This window comes from Podarcis erhardii (assembly GCF_964252035.2).
Source record: "Podarcis erhardii genome assembly, chromosome: 8".
NCBI classification, from domain to species: domain Eukaryota; kingdom Metazoa; phylum Chordata; class Lepidosauria; order Squamata; family Lacertidae; genus Podarcis; species Podarcis erhardii.
The window spans coordinates 60,404,560-60,420,772 of record NC_138499.1 but is presented as its reverse complement, the minus strand read 5'-3'; the positions used below and the strand labels follow the sequence as shown (position 1 = coordinate 60,420,772).

General features: G+C 40.5%; 1 protein-coding gene and 1 long non-coding RNA gene across 5 annotated transcripts in view; one reads left to right on the top strand and one right to left on the bottom strand.

Annotated features, from left to right (window-relative positions):
• The window catches only part of CDKAL1 (CDKAL1 threonylcarbamoyladenosine tRNA methylthiotransferase), a 231,262-nt gene extending 216,569 nt beyond the window's left edge, over nt 1-14,693 (top strand). For all 4 annotated transcript variants that reach the window (XM_081873412.1, XM_081873411.1, XM_081873413.1 and 1 more), the window contains one exon: nt 11,503-14,693. In XM_081873412.1, coding sequence (XP_081729538.1) covers nt 11,503-11,694 — 192 coding nt within the window. In that variant the 3' untranslated portion in view covers nt 11,695-14,693. The remainder of the gene's footprint in view (nt 1-11,502) is intronic.
• LOC309348358 overlaps nt 1-16,213 on the bottom strand; it is a 104,484-nt gene that overhangs the window by 17,852 nt on the left and 70,419 nt on the right. Inside the window, exon 6 of the long non-coding RNA XR_014159343.1 lies at nt 402-544. This is a non-coding gene — a long non-coding RNA (uncharacterized lncRNA). The remainder of the gene's footprint in view (nt 1-401; nt 545-16,213) is intronic.

Genomic DNA, 16,213 nt, shown 5'->3' with positions numbered 1-16,213 from the left:
AAGTGAGAGCTGTGCAAAGCGGGACAAAAGCCATGTAAGCGGCTCTCGCTTTGCTTGTTTTAAAGGAAGATAAGCGAGAGCCGCTTACATGCTCTGCACAGAATTTTTTTTTTCTTGCTTTCCCGCCTCTAAAAACGGGGTGCATCTTATGGTCAGGTGCGTCTTATGGGGTGAAAAATACGGTAGCTTGTTTCTCCCTTGCGCTTTGGGCATTGGTGGCAGAGGTACTCAGCAGAGGCAGTTCACCCGCAATATAAAGCCAGGTGAAGCAGCCATCACACTCTGGCCCTCATACCAATCCTGGACTATGTATCGATACTTCGCCCAGGCCTACTTGGGAGAGTGTTTCACGACTGAGATGATGCCCCTAAGAAGGCCATGTTACTGTTAGTCACACTTACCTTTAAAGTAGAACAAGGATCAAGGGCTCTGGTGATGACCATAACTGACAGGCAGGTTCTTGCAGGAGAAGACAGTCTTTCAGATATTCTGGCCCCAAGCCATTTAGGGCTTTAGAGGTAGCACCCAGCACCTTGAATTGGGCCTGAAAACAGATACAACACGATTAGTGTAATATCCAAAAAGTGGAAACCTGAAAGCATTCTGGCTGCCACATTTTGCATGAACCACAGTTACTGCCAGTTTTGTGTAGGTATGTTTCAGTAAAATGCTCTGTTTAGTAAGGCATGTGTAACTGGCCTGCTCTGGCTTCTCCAGGAAAGTAAGCAGTTCATGCATCTGTCTAAATTGAGCAAACACACATTTTAGCTACAATTGCCAGCAAGATCTGCACTGTCAGATCTAATAGTAGCTCCCAAGTTGCAATCTGGATCCAGAACCGGTTGTACATCCACTCCTGGACCAGTTTGTCTACTGACCATCAGCTTCTCTGCCTTCTATAGATGAAGCTTCGGGTTTTAGCCCGTATCCATCATTGTCCCCACACCACAGTCCAGTATATCTACAGCCTTCTTGGCACCAGTTGAAATGGAGAGATAGAGTTGGCTGTCAGCATGACCTCTCGCATCAGCTTCATGTAATCTGGGGGAAACCAATACCATCCCCAAGAGTGCCTCACCTAGCTCAGGCAAGGAGACAAATGGTGGGTGGCATCTAATCACATCAAATATATGCGTAATTATGCAAAACACTTTGATGAAAAGCAATATATTAAACATGTTAAATAAATAAATAAAACCAATCATTAGAATCCCAATCCTATCTGTTACCCAAGGTTCACACACTCTAAACCAGGTCACTTGAAAGTGTATCTTGATAGGCGGATGGACTTTCAATAGCTCCATACAACTCTGCCTCCCACCTCCTGCTGCATGTGTAACCTGGTGGGTATAATTGTTTCAATTTGACCTCTCCTTCCTTCCCTAATTAGGTTTCTGCTACACAGGCTAGATCAGCATCCTCATCCAGGAGCAAGTCCAAAGTCTAGCACAAATTGGGCAAGCTTCTTTTCATTCTCCCGACAATGAAATGCTTTACTTAACCTGAGAGCGACTAAAACAATGTCCTCTAGGATGGTTAAGGAAACAAAAGACTATCTACAGTATGGATGTATTACCCACAGAGTTAGAGTTTAAGTGAATTTTGTCTGTTTTGATTCGAAAGTATAAAGTGTTTCACTCAAAAATGAGATTTTGCTGGTTAGAACTGAAGTTTAGAAATGTTAGATGGTTAACTGCCAATAATATCAAAAGGAATAAAGTCAACATTTCATACATTTCCCCCAGGTTGCACAGCAGAAAGAACTGAAACATAGTTACTCTTTTTCATCATTATTTTTTTTAATGTCAGGGTCAGTTGTTTCCAGCCAATTGTGTCAAATAGTCACCAACAGTTTTCCATTTAGGCTTCTCTTGAGAGTAAGGATGATCCCCAGGAAAATAATTTCACTCACCCAAAACATGATATAGTGCTGTTCATTATAAATGGCAATATCTTTCTTCCTAGTTGGAGTCCAAATTATGGTGAGGTGACTACTTTTCCTCCTTTTGTATTTCCTTTGCAACCCCAAATACTCATTTCAAATGCGGTGGAACCTGTGGCTCACATGTTTTCAACCTGGTTTTCTGTCAGATGAAGCTTTGATCCTAGTAACAACTTCATTTGAACATTAAGGTATACCTACCCTTCCCTTGCCCCTCCCCACCCTTAATCTTTTGAGAAGAAACTGGGTTTTAAATAAATTGTGTGAGTGTTTTTTCCATTACCGGGCTAAAGATCAGAAGAAGATTCAGATGATTCAGATGTTCTTAATTATATGTATATGTAGCACAGAAGGTTTGACCCTTAAAACATCTATTAACACTCTTTCCTCTGAACCTTTATTCTCTAAAGCACAAAAGTTTAAAGCAGTTTTAAATTTGCAGACTTTAATAATAAAAAAGCAAATGAAAGCTGCATGTGTAAAGGTAAGAAGTAGTAAAGAAAAAAGTGTTGAAAGTAGATCTGATGTCCGACAGATCAGTGACCCATTTGTGAAAAGCCAGTTCGGGTATTCCTTTCTCATCTCGTAATTTTTCACACCTAAGATCTTTGATTGAGTTCCTGGCAGGGGGTCTTTTTGCAATATTTTAGAGAATCCAATTGTACATTCTGTGTTCCATGTACTATTGGAAGCCAAGAATAGCTCACATGCCGGTAATAGTTTAGATATTTAATATGGTTTTTACCACTGCGAAGATAATCAACTCAATGAATGAACAATTAACTTTTAATTTACTCTCATAACTAATATACACAATGTTTGTATTGCCTATTATTTCAAAAGGGGATAGGAACTTATGTGGCCTAATTTCCTTTATATACACAACATACTTTGATATATTGACTATGCTTATGTTGGGTTTGGGGAATAAAGTATATTTGAGCCTGAATTCTGAAATCTGCTACCATTACTGCTTCTTGCATTATGGCAATCTTTGGACTAGAGCACTGTTGTTGTTTCCTCTGAGCAATCCCTGATAAACTGTATATTTGGCGGGTTCAGCTTTGACATGTCTATCTCAACATTTTCCTCTGCAAGTATCCTGACCGCATATAGTTCTTTGCATGCTCTCTGAGTTGCATTAGCAGGAAATTTTCTCTGTGCAACTGCATTTTTTGTTTGTGAAATAAACACTTCCCCTCAGGGATAGCTCCAGAGGGTGGCAAGAGTGGGCATTTGCCTGGACCCCAAGACCAGCAGAGGGGCCCCCCAACAGTTCTACTGTTTCCACAGAGTAACCAAGATCATCAAGAGCGGCATAACCCAATTCTCAGTTTGTGTGTTCTACCTCTTCTAGGTGCATGTAAGAGGGGGCCCTGAAGCCAATGCAGCTTTCACTGCAGTGGAGGCTGCATTAGGCTGCTTTATGTGAATGGCTCACACAAGAGTCCTGCTTGCCAGCTGTAAGGTTTTTTGTGCTTGACTGCAAATTCTTTTAAAGAAACAGTTATTTCCTAAGATAGGAAACTGCCTTGTAGAGTATTCACATTAATTTTAGTCTAGAAATAGCTGCTAAAGAACAAAAGTACATCAGTGAACAATATCATTTTACACAGGTCTCTTTATAGGAACAACATATTGCCCATTCTTTCCAAGGCTATTATGTGTGATAAGCATTAGAAATTTTGCTTATCTTATTGGAAGCTTCTTTCCTACCAGAACTGTTTAACATGCATGTCTGCACATAAACAAAGAAGCTGAGAACACTGTTAGCATAGATTAATAGCCCAGAATTCCCTAGGAGGAAGAAATCATGCTCCTATTTCATCAGAGATCATTTTAGTATATAAAGCTACTGTTGTGGTGCCTTCAGAGTCTGAGAGAGTTAACAGCCAAAAATAGCATCTGAAAACCTGAACCAGCCAAGGTAATGAGGTGGTTGTACTGTAAGTTTGTGTTCCTTTCTCCTCCGGGCATATCTCATATGGTTGTCATTTTCAAGTATCTCCTATGTTGTCCACAATTTCTTTCTTTGGACTCCTGATAGATGGTTTTAGCATTAACGCATTTCAATGGAACTACTTGGAATTTCACAAAAGAAACTGAAATAGGCAGAAAGCACTGCCTGCTAAGCTTGTGGAAGCAATCCAAGAGGCTCACGTGGATTCAGAGTCTCTTATTTTGCAAGAAATTATATTGCCTAGGACTTTTGAGATCATACATTTATGATACAAGCAGATTGTTTTCAGCATAAACGTTTTAAAATGATTTAATGTAACTAACCTGCAGAGAGAGAGGAATTACTTTTGCTACTTTTAGTGATGCATGAGGATTAAAAAGCATTCTTGCAAAGATAAATTATGCCACACCTCTGGCTGGTTGACTGCTACATATTGATAAGCCATATTGCTGTGAGCTCTTTCCCCTCCAGTAAGTGTGGCTTGGAGAAATGGGAAATGCAGTTTTTCACATCTGAGTGGCTTTATGCTTCAAGATGTTGGGTATTTAAATGTTCAGAGGGAAATTCTGTTTTGCAGGGAAGGTGGGAGTCATACCAGAATAAGACATACATATTTGAAATATTCTGGGTTTTGCACAATTTAAAATATTTGCAAAGAGTTATGAAATGCTAACATCAGATTATTTGTACTGAATCTACTAGTAGTCAACTTAATTGGATCACCCAGTTTCTAGTACTCTATTCTCTACTCATGAATACAGACTTTTGTAAGCAGATCTCCTACCAGTCCTCCCCCACACTCTGGATTTTAAAGTGCAAGTCTCAGAAATACTGCCATACAAATAAATGAGTTGGAGCCACCAAACAATTGGACTGGGGAAGAGGGTGGCAGGCAAGTCAAGCAGCTGGGATGTTTTTAGAAGGCAGTAATAAGCGTAGGCTGTGGCCTCTTGTTCAAGTCCTTATAATATCAATAAGTTGTTGATCAACACTCATAAAGTGCCTAGCATTTTCTAAGCATTGTATAGATATTCAAAGATAAAACAGTCCCTGCCCACAGGCTCACAAGGGCCAAGTTTGCACATAGATCATTTTGGGCCATGAACATCCTGATCTGAGCCATTTTGTTCTTGCCTGCTTAGCAGGTGAGAAAAACAAACCACAGTCTCTCTCTTCATGTTATTACTGAACCAGATATCATGAACCACCATCAGTAAGCCAAAAACAAACCTTAACTATTATTTACCATGACATGCGAAGAAGGCCGAAGGAGCCTTGGAACAACTGCTCCCAGTGTACGTGGTTTTCGCTCTTGTCATGGGGTACAAGCTCCCAGTGGCCCTAAGAGGCTCCCTCTGGCTGGTGGCAGTATAGGAAGTGTGCCTCATTGCTTCATAATAAACTGTGTGACACATCACTGTCAGTTACTGTGTTGTCTCAACAGTCTTCTTCAGCAATTTGATAGTGACTCTAGCACACACACGTACAACTAAAAATCCTGGCTCAAACTTTGCCTAGGAACCTTACTGTTATGATCCTGAATTGAGGGGCTTGAGTAGTAAGCCATGATTCAAACCTTGGTGATGTATGCCTGGCATTACACTGCTACATAGCATCCATTAAAACCGGTAGAATAAATTTGAGCTGTGCCATTCAGCAACTATTTCCCTTTTGAGACCACAGAGCTTACTCAAGAATCAAAGTAACTTCTCTAGAAGCATATATGGTATAAATTTAACCTTCCTGATAGAATGTGTTTGGAAAAGAACAGTATTATTAATTTGGAAACATGCCAAAAAAACCATCCAACACCCTAGCAGCAACTTTCAGAGAGCAGAGGTCTTTCCTGCACACATTACGAACATTTATGTGAGGTTATCCCACTGTTGATTAGGTAAATCAAAAAAAGTTCCCAGAACTTAACATTTCCAGGGAGAGAGGTTCTGTTAATGACTCTTAAACTTGACTGAGCATGAAATTAAAAAAAGAGTCTTCAGTCACTCCCTCTGGTGTTTAGATGCATGCCAGCCGGCGCAGAAAGCACCTACACTACTTTGGTGTGTGAGAAGACAATGGAGCCATGAGATTTTTATATAAACAACTTTGTATTCATGGTGAACTCAGGGAATGCTAAAGTGGTCTGTTGGTAGACTTGCGCTTGGTGATTGATCAAATCCCATGTCAGCCACCAGGACCACTGGCACTAGCATGTGAAGGATGCACATGATTCCATAAGCTACTAATGTTCCTACGTACCGAACAGATTTGTTCCCGTGTAACAAAAAGGTGACCAATGGAGAAAGGGAAAGAAGAGGGAAAGTGTCCCTGTATAAACATGGGGTTTGTGATTTGATAGATTCTATGAGAACAGAAGGGACGCGGGTGGCGCTGTGGGTAAAACCTCAGTGCCTAGGACTTGCCGATTGCATGGTCGGTGGTTCGAATCCCCGCGGCGGGGTGCACTCCCGTCGTTCGGTCCCAGCGCCTGCCAACCTAGCAGTTCGAAAGCACCCCCGGGTGCAAGCAGATAAATAGGGACCGCTTACCAGCGGGAAGGTAAACGGCGTTCCGTGTGCTGCGCTGGCTCGCCAGATGCAGCTTGTCACGCTGGCCACGTGACCCGGAAGTGTCTGCGGACAGCGCTGGCTCCCGGCCTCTAGAGTGAGATGAGCGCACAACCCTAGAGTCTGTCAAGACTGGCCCGTACGGGCAGGGGTACCTTTACCTTTTATGAGAACAGAATCATCAAGACCTACAGAGGAAACGAGTGGAGGAAGGAGTTTTCAACTGTATCAAAAGCAGGCAGAGAAGCCAAGGAGGATGAGGACTTGAATAGAGACTTTTTGGATTTAGCAGGATAGTTTTGGTGAGGGCAGTTTTAGTGGAGTGCTGAGGGTAGAAGGAGGGGGACCAAAATCAGGCTTGAAGGAGAGAAAGTTGAGAGTAGGAGTAAGCAGTGTGCTCAGTGGGTTTGGGGAGAAAGGAAATTGCACAATAATTGGCGAGAGCAGATGGGTCAAGAGGTGATTTGTTTATTTTAGAATAAGGGAAGCTGTGTTTTACATATATATTCCTTCCAATCTGTAATGTCAGTCTTGGCGTACAAGAGTAAGATCTCATGCAAACCTGTACTATAATTATTAGATTTATTTTTTAGGTTGCAGGTGCATCAGAAAGCGTGAAATGAGTGAGAATGAATAAGAGTGCGCAAATACATATTATTACTGGCACACATCAGGTCAGAATTATTCAGCAAATACTCTGAAATGCATTTGATCATACACTGGAAGTGTTAATAATTTATATTATACCTTATTAGTAAAACCTTTTGTTTCTGCTGCTGTCACAGCCAAAACAAGTTGAAAGGCTACTTCCAGAACAGTTCATATGTTTGCCTTGTTGATGGTAATTTTTACACCTGACTTTGGGGATTTCATAAAATATAATCTATTACTGATGTTTGATTAACAGTTCCATTCCCCCTCCCCCAATATATGTTCTTTCCTTCCTCCTTTTTCTTGTTCTATTTGAACAAAGTGCCCATTAAACTGAACTGGGATGGCTGCTCTCAGTTTTCACTTCTTTCATGCAAAAGCGTACATATTTCATGCTGCATTGTAAAAAAAGGATTAATTATTAAAATTCTGTCATTATGGGCGGGGGAGCGCCTTGCGGCATTTCAGGGATTTCATGTAAATCTATGATGTTTGGGGCTGGGGGAGGAATCCCCATTAGTAATGAGGCTTCTCAAGACACAGTTTATTTCAAGCTGCAAATGTTGGATTTAACATGACTTCAAGACATGACACTGAACTCATTCTTTGAGTGGTTTTAAATATTTGCTAAATATTGGGACTGACAGTATACTATGTGATTCGTGTAGTAGAGGCCACTGTCCAAAAAATCCAAATAGTTTCATGCTTTGCTCTAATTCTCTTAGATCTAATGACTGATATAAAAATAATCAAAATAGTTATGATGCCACAGATATGTACTGCCATTGGACATCCAATTTTTAAGGGTGGTAGATTGTAAGCTCATTAATATGCCTTGGGCATTTATTACTAACAACGGTTGAAAATTCATGATGCAAAAAAATTTATAATGGTATCCTATTCTTTATATTGCTGTCTCTTCCTATATTGTTGCATATTTGATTATTTTTGCATGTTCCTACATTTTAGCTAACCTATTTGTGTTTGTAAATTTTTGTTTCCAGTATTCTACAAAAACCATTCTTACTATTATTATCATATATCAATTCCTATAGGTAAGAAGAAGCAACAGTGACAATGTTCAGTACATCCCTATATCTTTTCCATTATAATATGTATCGTTTTCCATACAGTGCTTCTTTGATCCTGGTGGTCCAAGAACAAGTCTATCACAAATGATAAATATCCCTTTTCACTGTTAGGAATTCGAGAACATTTTTGTCTTGCTTATCAGGAAAGCAGCAATAAACTCTGATAAGCAACTTGTAGTAATTTTCCTCAAGTGTCCATATTTAGGAGAAAGGTTTGGCAGTTATTGAAAAATGTTCCCATATTTGAATAGATATCTCTTTGATGCCCAGAGTACAATTCACTGTATTTCTTATACCTTTTTCAAATTTATATTTTTATTTCCGCAAGATTTTAGAGATTCTTCACAAGCTTTGTTTATTATTCCTTCTCCCATCTTATTAAAACTCTTAATTGGATATTTGATCTCAAAAAGTAATTTAGATGGATCTAATTTGGGAAAAAACTCAAACTAAGCAGAGAACCTTTTACCCAAAGTTGATTTTTAAAGAAAACTTAAATTGTATTGTCATCATTTCATCTGAATACACAGTTACCCCTTCATGTCCCATGTTTTCCCACATAAATTCTAATTAATCATCAACTACAGAAGCTAGTAGGGATTTGGGGCAGGACTTGTTCTTACTTAGCATTTATCCCAGATCTATAGAAGATTAAAGTGCCTTTTTCTTTGTACCCCTGGAGCATAAACTACTGTTGACCAATAATAATGCTTGTGGATAATGTCTTAATAAAGCTTTTTCAAACAGACATATCAATAAATTTGGATTTTTAATCCAATCAATGATGCCTTGGACATTTTCCCAGCAAGTAAACCATATCATAAAAACCTCTGTCAAGAGAGTCTTGGATGTTGTTAGCTTACCAAATTAAAGACTAAAATGGAGCATTCTTCACACTGGAACTCTTGGCTTGGCTGAAACTCAGAAAGAAAGATTGGCCCTGCAGCAAACCATATTCACTCATTAGGCTTTCTTTGGTCATGCAGATACTCCTATTCTAGTTTAGGTAACATTGATCAAATTAGGCATTTGTCTAAGCACAATTTATAAATGTAAAAATTTATCACTTAGAAAGTAAAACATATTCACTGAATATAGGGTATACTGTACATTGATAATGGGATAAAGAAAACTAATAGGCATCCAAGGAAATAATTAGATTCCTCTGTGCAAGCTTTTCTTCCAAGTTTAATCAGTCTACAAAATGAAGTCTATTATGAGGTAGCTTTTGTTGCAAATTAGTGAAATGTTTAATAATTGGTACTCTGTGGTTTCCAGTTTATTTCTCCATATAAAGGTTAATTAGCTTTGACTCCAGGAATGAATAGCTTTAGCTAGTTATTAATTTTTCAGATTCATTAGGCAATTGATTTTAATTACTCTGTCTGTCGCTACATGGAAATAGCCATCTATTTATGTAATATTTTATGATGGAAGTCTAGTACTACCTTCCGAATGGTGGATACAGTTTAGTATTCTTTTATTCCCATGGCTTTAACACCTTTCTGCATAATAACCTCACGTTCCACAAGTTTCTAACACCTGTAGTTCATTCATGCACCATAAGTCATTGCTACCTTAGATGTTTAAAACGGAATCTGTGGGCTGGGGGGGGGTGCTGGAAGGCTGGCACCCAGGGATGGAGAGGGGCCCTCTCCTTATGAGCCTAGATGTCCGAGAGGGAGAAGCAGAGCTGTTGGCATGCCCCTCTGCTGGAGCACAGAGCCTCATCAGGGAGGGAGGAGGACTTCAACCAGCCAGAGGAAGGTCTGAAGGAGGAAGAGGTGGTGGCAGAGCTGGAAGCAGAGAGGCAGGTCACTGTTTTATCATCAAGAACCAGGCGCTGCCTTCATAAGTGGAATCAGACAGCGTGCACATAGTAGACACACAGGGCAAGCTGCCTCATCTTTAAAAGCTTGGTGGGAGGGCTGTGTCAACCATTGGGACATCTTCATAGCTTCCATTTGCTTATGAACCTCTTACCTTGCTCATGTACCTTGTAATCTTGACTGCTGAACCTTGTGCCTGCTGCCAAGGCTATACTGCTATTAGCCCGAATAAAGATAGCAACACGTACTGGTAAATAAGGATGGTGTCAGTGTATTTTGGGATGGGTGCCTGACAGCTAAATTAACCAAGTTACTGAGAGTCCCTGTGGGATCAAAGGCTAGCTCTGAACGGAAGATCCAGGAGGAATCTCCTGGAAAGGTCTAGATGAGATATTGGAAGCAGGTTTGTGCACTTGCAGCATAAGATGACCATTCCAAAGACAAGGTTGATCACAGGCCAGGAATCCATCTGAAGGAGGATTGCTAAATAATGTAGGGCAGTGATGGGGAGGAAAATTATATAGGCAAGGTAGGAAAACAAGAGGGCCAGCAGGCACCAGTGTACACAGAGAGGGGAGGCAGATGGGCAAGGAGACAAAGACAGAGACCTGACTGATAAGTATTTATAGTCGCACCACGTCAATAAGAACCAAAGGACTGCAGGAGTAAGTCAGATTGGGCAGTGATGGATTTACTGTTAATACATCAATAGAAGAACAACAGGAGTATATACCTGATGTTTCCATCAGGTTTGTATCCTTAGCAGCAAAAGTGGTTGTAAGCACACCTGGATATTCCTCCCAAGTGATATCTATAATAGGAAACAATGAAATAGTGCATATTTCAGGTGCTGGGAAGCTATAGTTGGCCATAATCTTCCAGAGTGTGTGCAGTGAAATAGATGCACATGCCAATCACACATGCTTTTTTTCCCCTGTGTGGAAAAGTAGCTCCGAGTATGATCAATAAGATGGATGTTTTAGTGCAGTTACCTCCTGAGAGAGATAGGGAAAGAACTGCAGAGGATGTTAGAAGACTGCTGAGCTGGCATACTGTGGGACAGAAACAATTATCAGACTTAGTGGTGCTGTACAGTGGGAAAGACAACAGTGCTGCTGGTCCACTTTATCACTGACTGCAGATTTGCCTTTTAAGGAAACAGAAATACTAAAGGGAAAATACAGATCTCAAATGAATTGGCATGAGTTATATTGTAAAATAGGATTTTAGTCTACAGTGATGTTAACAGCTTTATTGCTTTGGCAGTTAATTTCATTGAAAAGGCCAATTCCATGTTGCAACAGCCTTAGCTCTTTGTTTTATACAATTGTACTATATTCTTTAATTTATTCTAGGCTACGAGAGAATTGGCTTGTTGAAAGTTGAAGGGAATTTTCCTTTGTACTTGATACGTGCCAAATGTTCTTTGCATCTTTCTCAATTTAATTTCTGCATTTCTCCACAGGAGTTCAGACATGCACTGGAGAACAGCTCAGAATCAAAAGCCTGTCCATCTGCTGAGAGGCATAAAGGACCATTGAGCTACAGGATGGCAATGCAGTTGCCTTGGCAACAAGGGGGAGGTGTACTGAAGGCGCTGTCACTAAGTGTGACTCTTCTGGCAGTCCTTATTGCCTTTTACTATCGAGGTGTTTAAGTGGAAATCTGAACTGAATGATGACATCGTCAGGAAATATAACAAGATGGTTGGAAACGTCAGAGTAAAAAGTCGGACAATTTATACGCCAAGGCCTTACCTTGTAATCATAATCTAGATAAGACTCTCCTATAAGTTATTTAGTTATTTTTCCAAGATCAAGTTAACAGGCTTTTCCATGCTTTTCCATTTTAAAAGAAAGTGTTTGTCTGCATATACCAGGTTCATATTTGCCACCCATAGGTGTATGTTTTAGAAAATTAAGTTATTGAAGTATTTTTCTTAAGTCAAACAGTTGATAATGCGCTTATGTGAAGCCTTATTAAACTTTCTTAATGTACCTAGAAACATGTCATCTTTTGTGTTTTGATGAAATGTTCAGTTCAAAAGTTGCTGGGCATTCAGACTATAAAAGTTGTAACTATTGATTTGTATTGTTATATATTTTCTTCATGTTCATAAGAATGAGTAGTTCAGACTCTAAATGCAAACAACAAAACTAAAATACAGTAAATCACTTTAGAATCCATTTTCTCAAATACGTAAAGATCCAGAGGAGATAAGGCAATATTTAAAGTAGTGAATGTTTTACTATTCCCTCATTTGGTGTCTTTCTTCCCTGGCTAATGCATCATCTGTCCATATGTGCTTCCTAAAGCAAGAACATGTGCAGATCACAATTTTGCAGTTCCCCAAATAATGACACATTCTTGAGGTTGGGTAAAGCAGAATGTTTTCTTGGTTGGTTTTCACCCATCAGAATGCCTCCTGCCAATTTGCTACAAGTGAGTATCTCTGCTTTATCCATTATAGGGTTGATCTTCAAGAGTACCTCCATCCCAAATTCTCACTACTATAGGACACTCCCACCACAGATGAATAAAAGTATCAGATTGATAGCAACCAGACCTGCAGTCTGGGGTCACGGTACCCAGTTTGTGTGTTACTTTCACTTGGGTATAATACGATCTGTGGATTGTTTTTGATATATCCTCTCTGATATAGATAGAAGCAGATAATAACCGCTCTACTTTCCAGATGCTATCCCACTGACTACGTGGAATTTCCACCATATATCTTCCAAACCACACTAAGGGCAATCAGCCTCCCATGCTATGCTAGTGCAGCATACAATACATATTTGAAACCATGCCTAAAACCAAGGCCTCAAAAGATGCAAGACCCTAAGTAACCTGCTCTTGAATTTCTCTGCTGGGAATTAAATTACTGGCCTGATGGATATTAGGCCCATTAACTTGAACATTGGATAAATCTGTCTCTTCATTGTTCTTCCATGAGTGGATGGGTGTAGAAATTTATCTGTTTTTATTTATTACTGCTTATATTATTTTTGAGAAGGGGGATCTCTAAGTAGTTTACAGCCTATCTTAAAAGATCAAATACAAAAAATCCTAGAGAAATTCTACATTACATAAAACACCACAATTAACAGCTTAAACACTGGCATAAAACATTACCCCAAACAGCCACATTTTTAAATAGTGTAGTTAGCAACTAAGCAAAATAAAAATAAAAATAATCACTCTAACCTACCATATGCCCAATCAATCATGCAATTAAATGAGCCAATTAAATTCCCAGCCCCTTAAACAAAAAGAAACACAGCCTAATCTAACCACAGCTAAAATGCATCCCACTTAGTTCCACTCAAACACACCCTTACATAATCAAGAGACTCACAACAAACACATAAACACTATAAACTGAAATACCCAAACTTCACTCCTCTTGCACACCCTTCAGTCAGACTATGCACACTCTGCAGCCAATCCCAGAGTTCAGTGTCACATCCTTAAGCAACAATCCCCCACATAACTTCACTATGAGACTCATGACAAAGCTAGCAAAATGCCAACATACACAGCAAGCAGCAACACACACACAAGCATTATACCAAGCCCTCCCCATCTCCAGGCTCGCACTTTGGGGATTACAGAAACCACTGTCAACAGTAACACTTGCCTTAAAATAAAGTAAAACCTATTGCCATGCATATTACCATGAGATACCTGAAACATGTAAACACACACACACACACACACACACACACATATATATAGCCCTTCATCTTAGGATGCCAGGGCAGTTTGCAGCATATTACAACACAAAAATGTGTAATATAATAAACAAAACAATAACCCCGCTTCCCCTTCTACCTGACCTCTAATCAAGTTCCATCATCCTGATTTGACCTCCTGACAGAGTAAGCCACCCTGCCCCCAGTAATTCTCATAGTTGCACTTATTAACATGACTTGAGGTGAGAACACTCCAGCAGATATTTGCAATGAGAACCCCGATTTGCGCTCGGCATACCTTTGCACTCATCACCTGAGGTTGGAAACTTAAATCCTATGGATATGGGCACTTTGATTCCCCCTACCCCACACTCTAGACCAGGGTTTCCCAAACTTGGGTCTCCAGCAGTTTTGGGACTACAGTTCCCATCATCCCTGTCTATTGGTCCTGCTAGCTAGGGATGATGGGAGTTGTAGTCCAAAAATAGCTGGAGACCCAAGTTTGGGAAACCTTGCTCTTCTTCTTTCCTTTGGTTTCTTCCCTAGGTGACTGACCCTTTAAGAGATCTCTTTCTTAAGCCTCGGTGTTCCATATTGGTGGCAACCCTTCTAGCTCAGATGGCTCCAACCTTTGGTCAGCTTAGCTGCCCTTCATACCCTCCTGCCCCCTTCCTCCCTTCCCTTCTCTGTTATTTTTATCATCTGTTTTAGTCTGGATCATCAGGCAATGCACAGCCTTTTGCTCCTACTTCACCTGTAGGACTCCACTGGCCTTCACTTCTCTACCACAGAACATCCAGGCAACCCCATGGGCTTGGCACCCAAGACAATTTACGAGCATCTCCGTTGGAAGAACTGTGTTGGAAGTCCCCTTGGAACTTTTCCTGAATAATCAGCCGCCTGGTTCTGTGAAAAGCAATGCATCCTTTCCTGTAATAAATTGTATATTCTTTTACTCTAAGCCTTGGTCTTTTGTCTGATGATTCCGCCTGATGTAACTATAACGTATGTTCAGTTTGCCCTGTGGTGACCCTGAGCTAAAGATCTAGTGCAAGTTCCTCCAGTACATGGGTCTTTCTTGCATTGAAGGGGGCTAGACTAGATGTCCCTTGGGTCCCTGCCAACTCTACGATTCTATGATTCTTCAACACAGGTAGGCAAGGTCCCACAATAGCAACCTGGCCCAGGAGAAAGTAGCCAAGACAGGCATTGGAGCAAACTCCACGATGCCGTAGCCAAAAGATTAGAAAAGGGAGGCTGGTTTAGTACTTGGGGACTCAATGCTCACTTTACCCAGTGATTTGTGCCTATCTATAAATTGCAGCCCGAACTACCTGCCACGTCTAGGAAGCATGCAAATATCTTTCACAAGCTGACTACAAACAATCACCCCTTGGTAGAAAAAAAAGTAACACAATGCTTAGGGTGTGTGAGAGAGAAAATGGTACCTTCTGAGAACTCCGCCACCTCTGTCACATTCCTGCCTGCAGATTTCTGAACATCTGACAGTTCCTGTTAATTTAGTCTCACTCCCCAGTTCAGCTCCCCATATGGAAAGCTGGAGTGATTTTTGAGTAACAGCAAGTAATATCTAAAGTGGCAGCAACTGGCAACTCTGATACTGAGCTTGGTTGCAGCCATTACCCAGAATCCCTCTGTTCTTTTTGAGAAGCAATTACAATTTCACAGGTTGGAATTAAAATTCCCTGCAGTATGCAATAGAGTAACAAACTGTCAAAGTGATTTCAAGCTGCTAATCTCTCACCGTGGAATGAGTGAAAATAGAATTCCTCGTACCCTGTGTACAGGGCTGACAACTTAAAAAGATTTCCAGTGCCTCTGAATACATGTGGGAGAACAGCATGGTCTGCCCACACACAGGATGTTTCCTAATATGTGATGTCTATAAAAACCAGCTAATAGCCTGTATGTTTGGGGTTTTTTTTTAAAAAAAAACTTGTCATAATGTATGTAAATTCAAGGTGTCACAAAGACCAACTCGCTGCTTATGCTGGCAAATGCAGTATTCTATGGTATAATCACAGTGTGATTTTTTCTGCCCATCTCTCTTACCCTGGTGCTACTCAGTAATAGTTTTGCATTCAGTTACTTCTTTCAAGTGGCAAATACCCACAGCTGAATTTAGCCCAAACTGAAAAAAAGGAACTACAGGCCCCGAAGCATCACGAACAGAGCTTAACAAAAGGTACTGCTTCTGCCAGGGTTTTTTGTTGCTCCTATTGTTGCTGTGGCAGGATGCGGGTGGCACTGTGGGTTAAACCACAGAGCCTAGGACTTGCCGATCAGAAGGTTGGTAGTTCGAATCCCCGCGACAGGGTGAGCTCCCGTTGTTCAGTCCCTGCTCCTGCCAACCTAGCAGTTCAAAAGCACATCAAAGTGCAAGTAGATAAATAGGTACCGCTCCAGCGGGAAGGTAAAAGGCATTTCCGTGCGCTGCTCTGGTTCGCCAGAAGCGGCTTA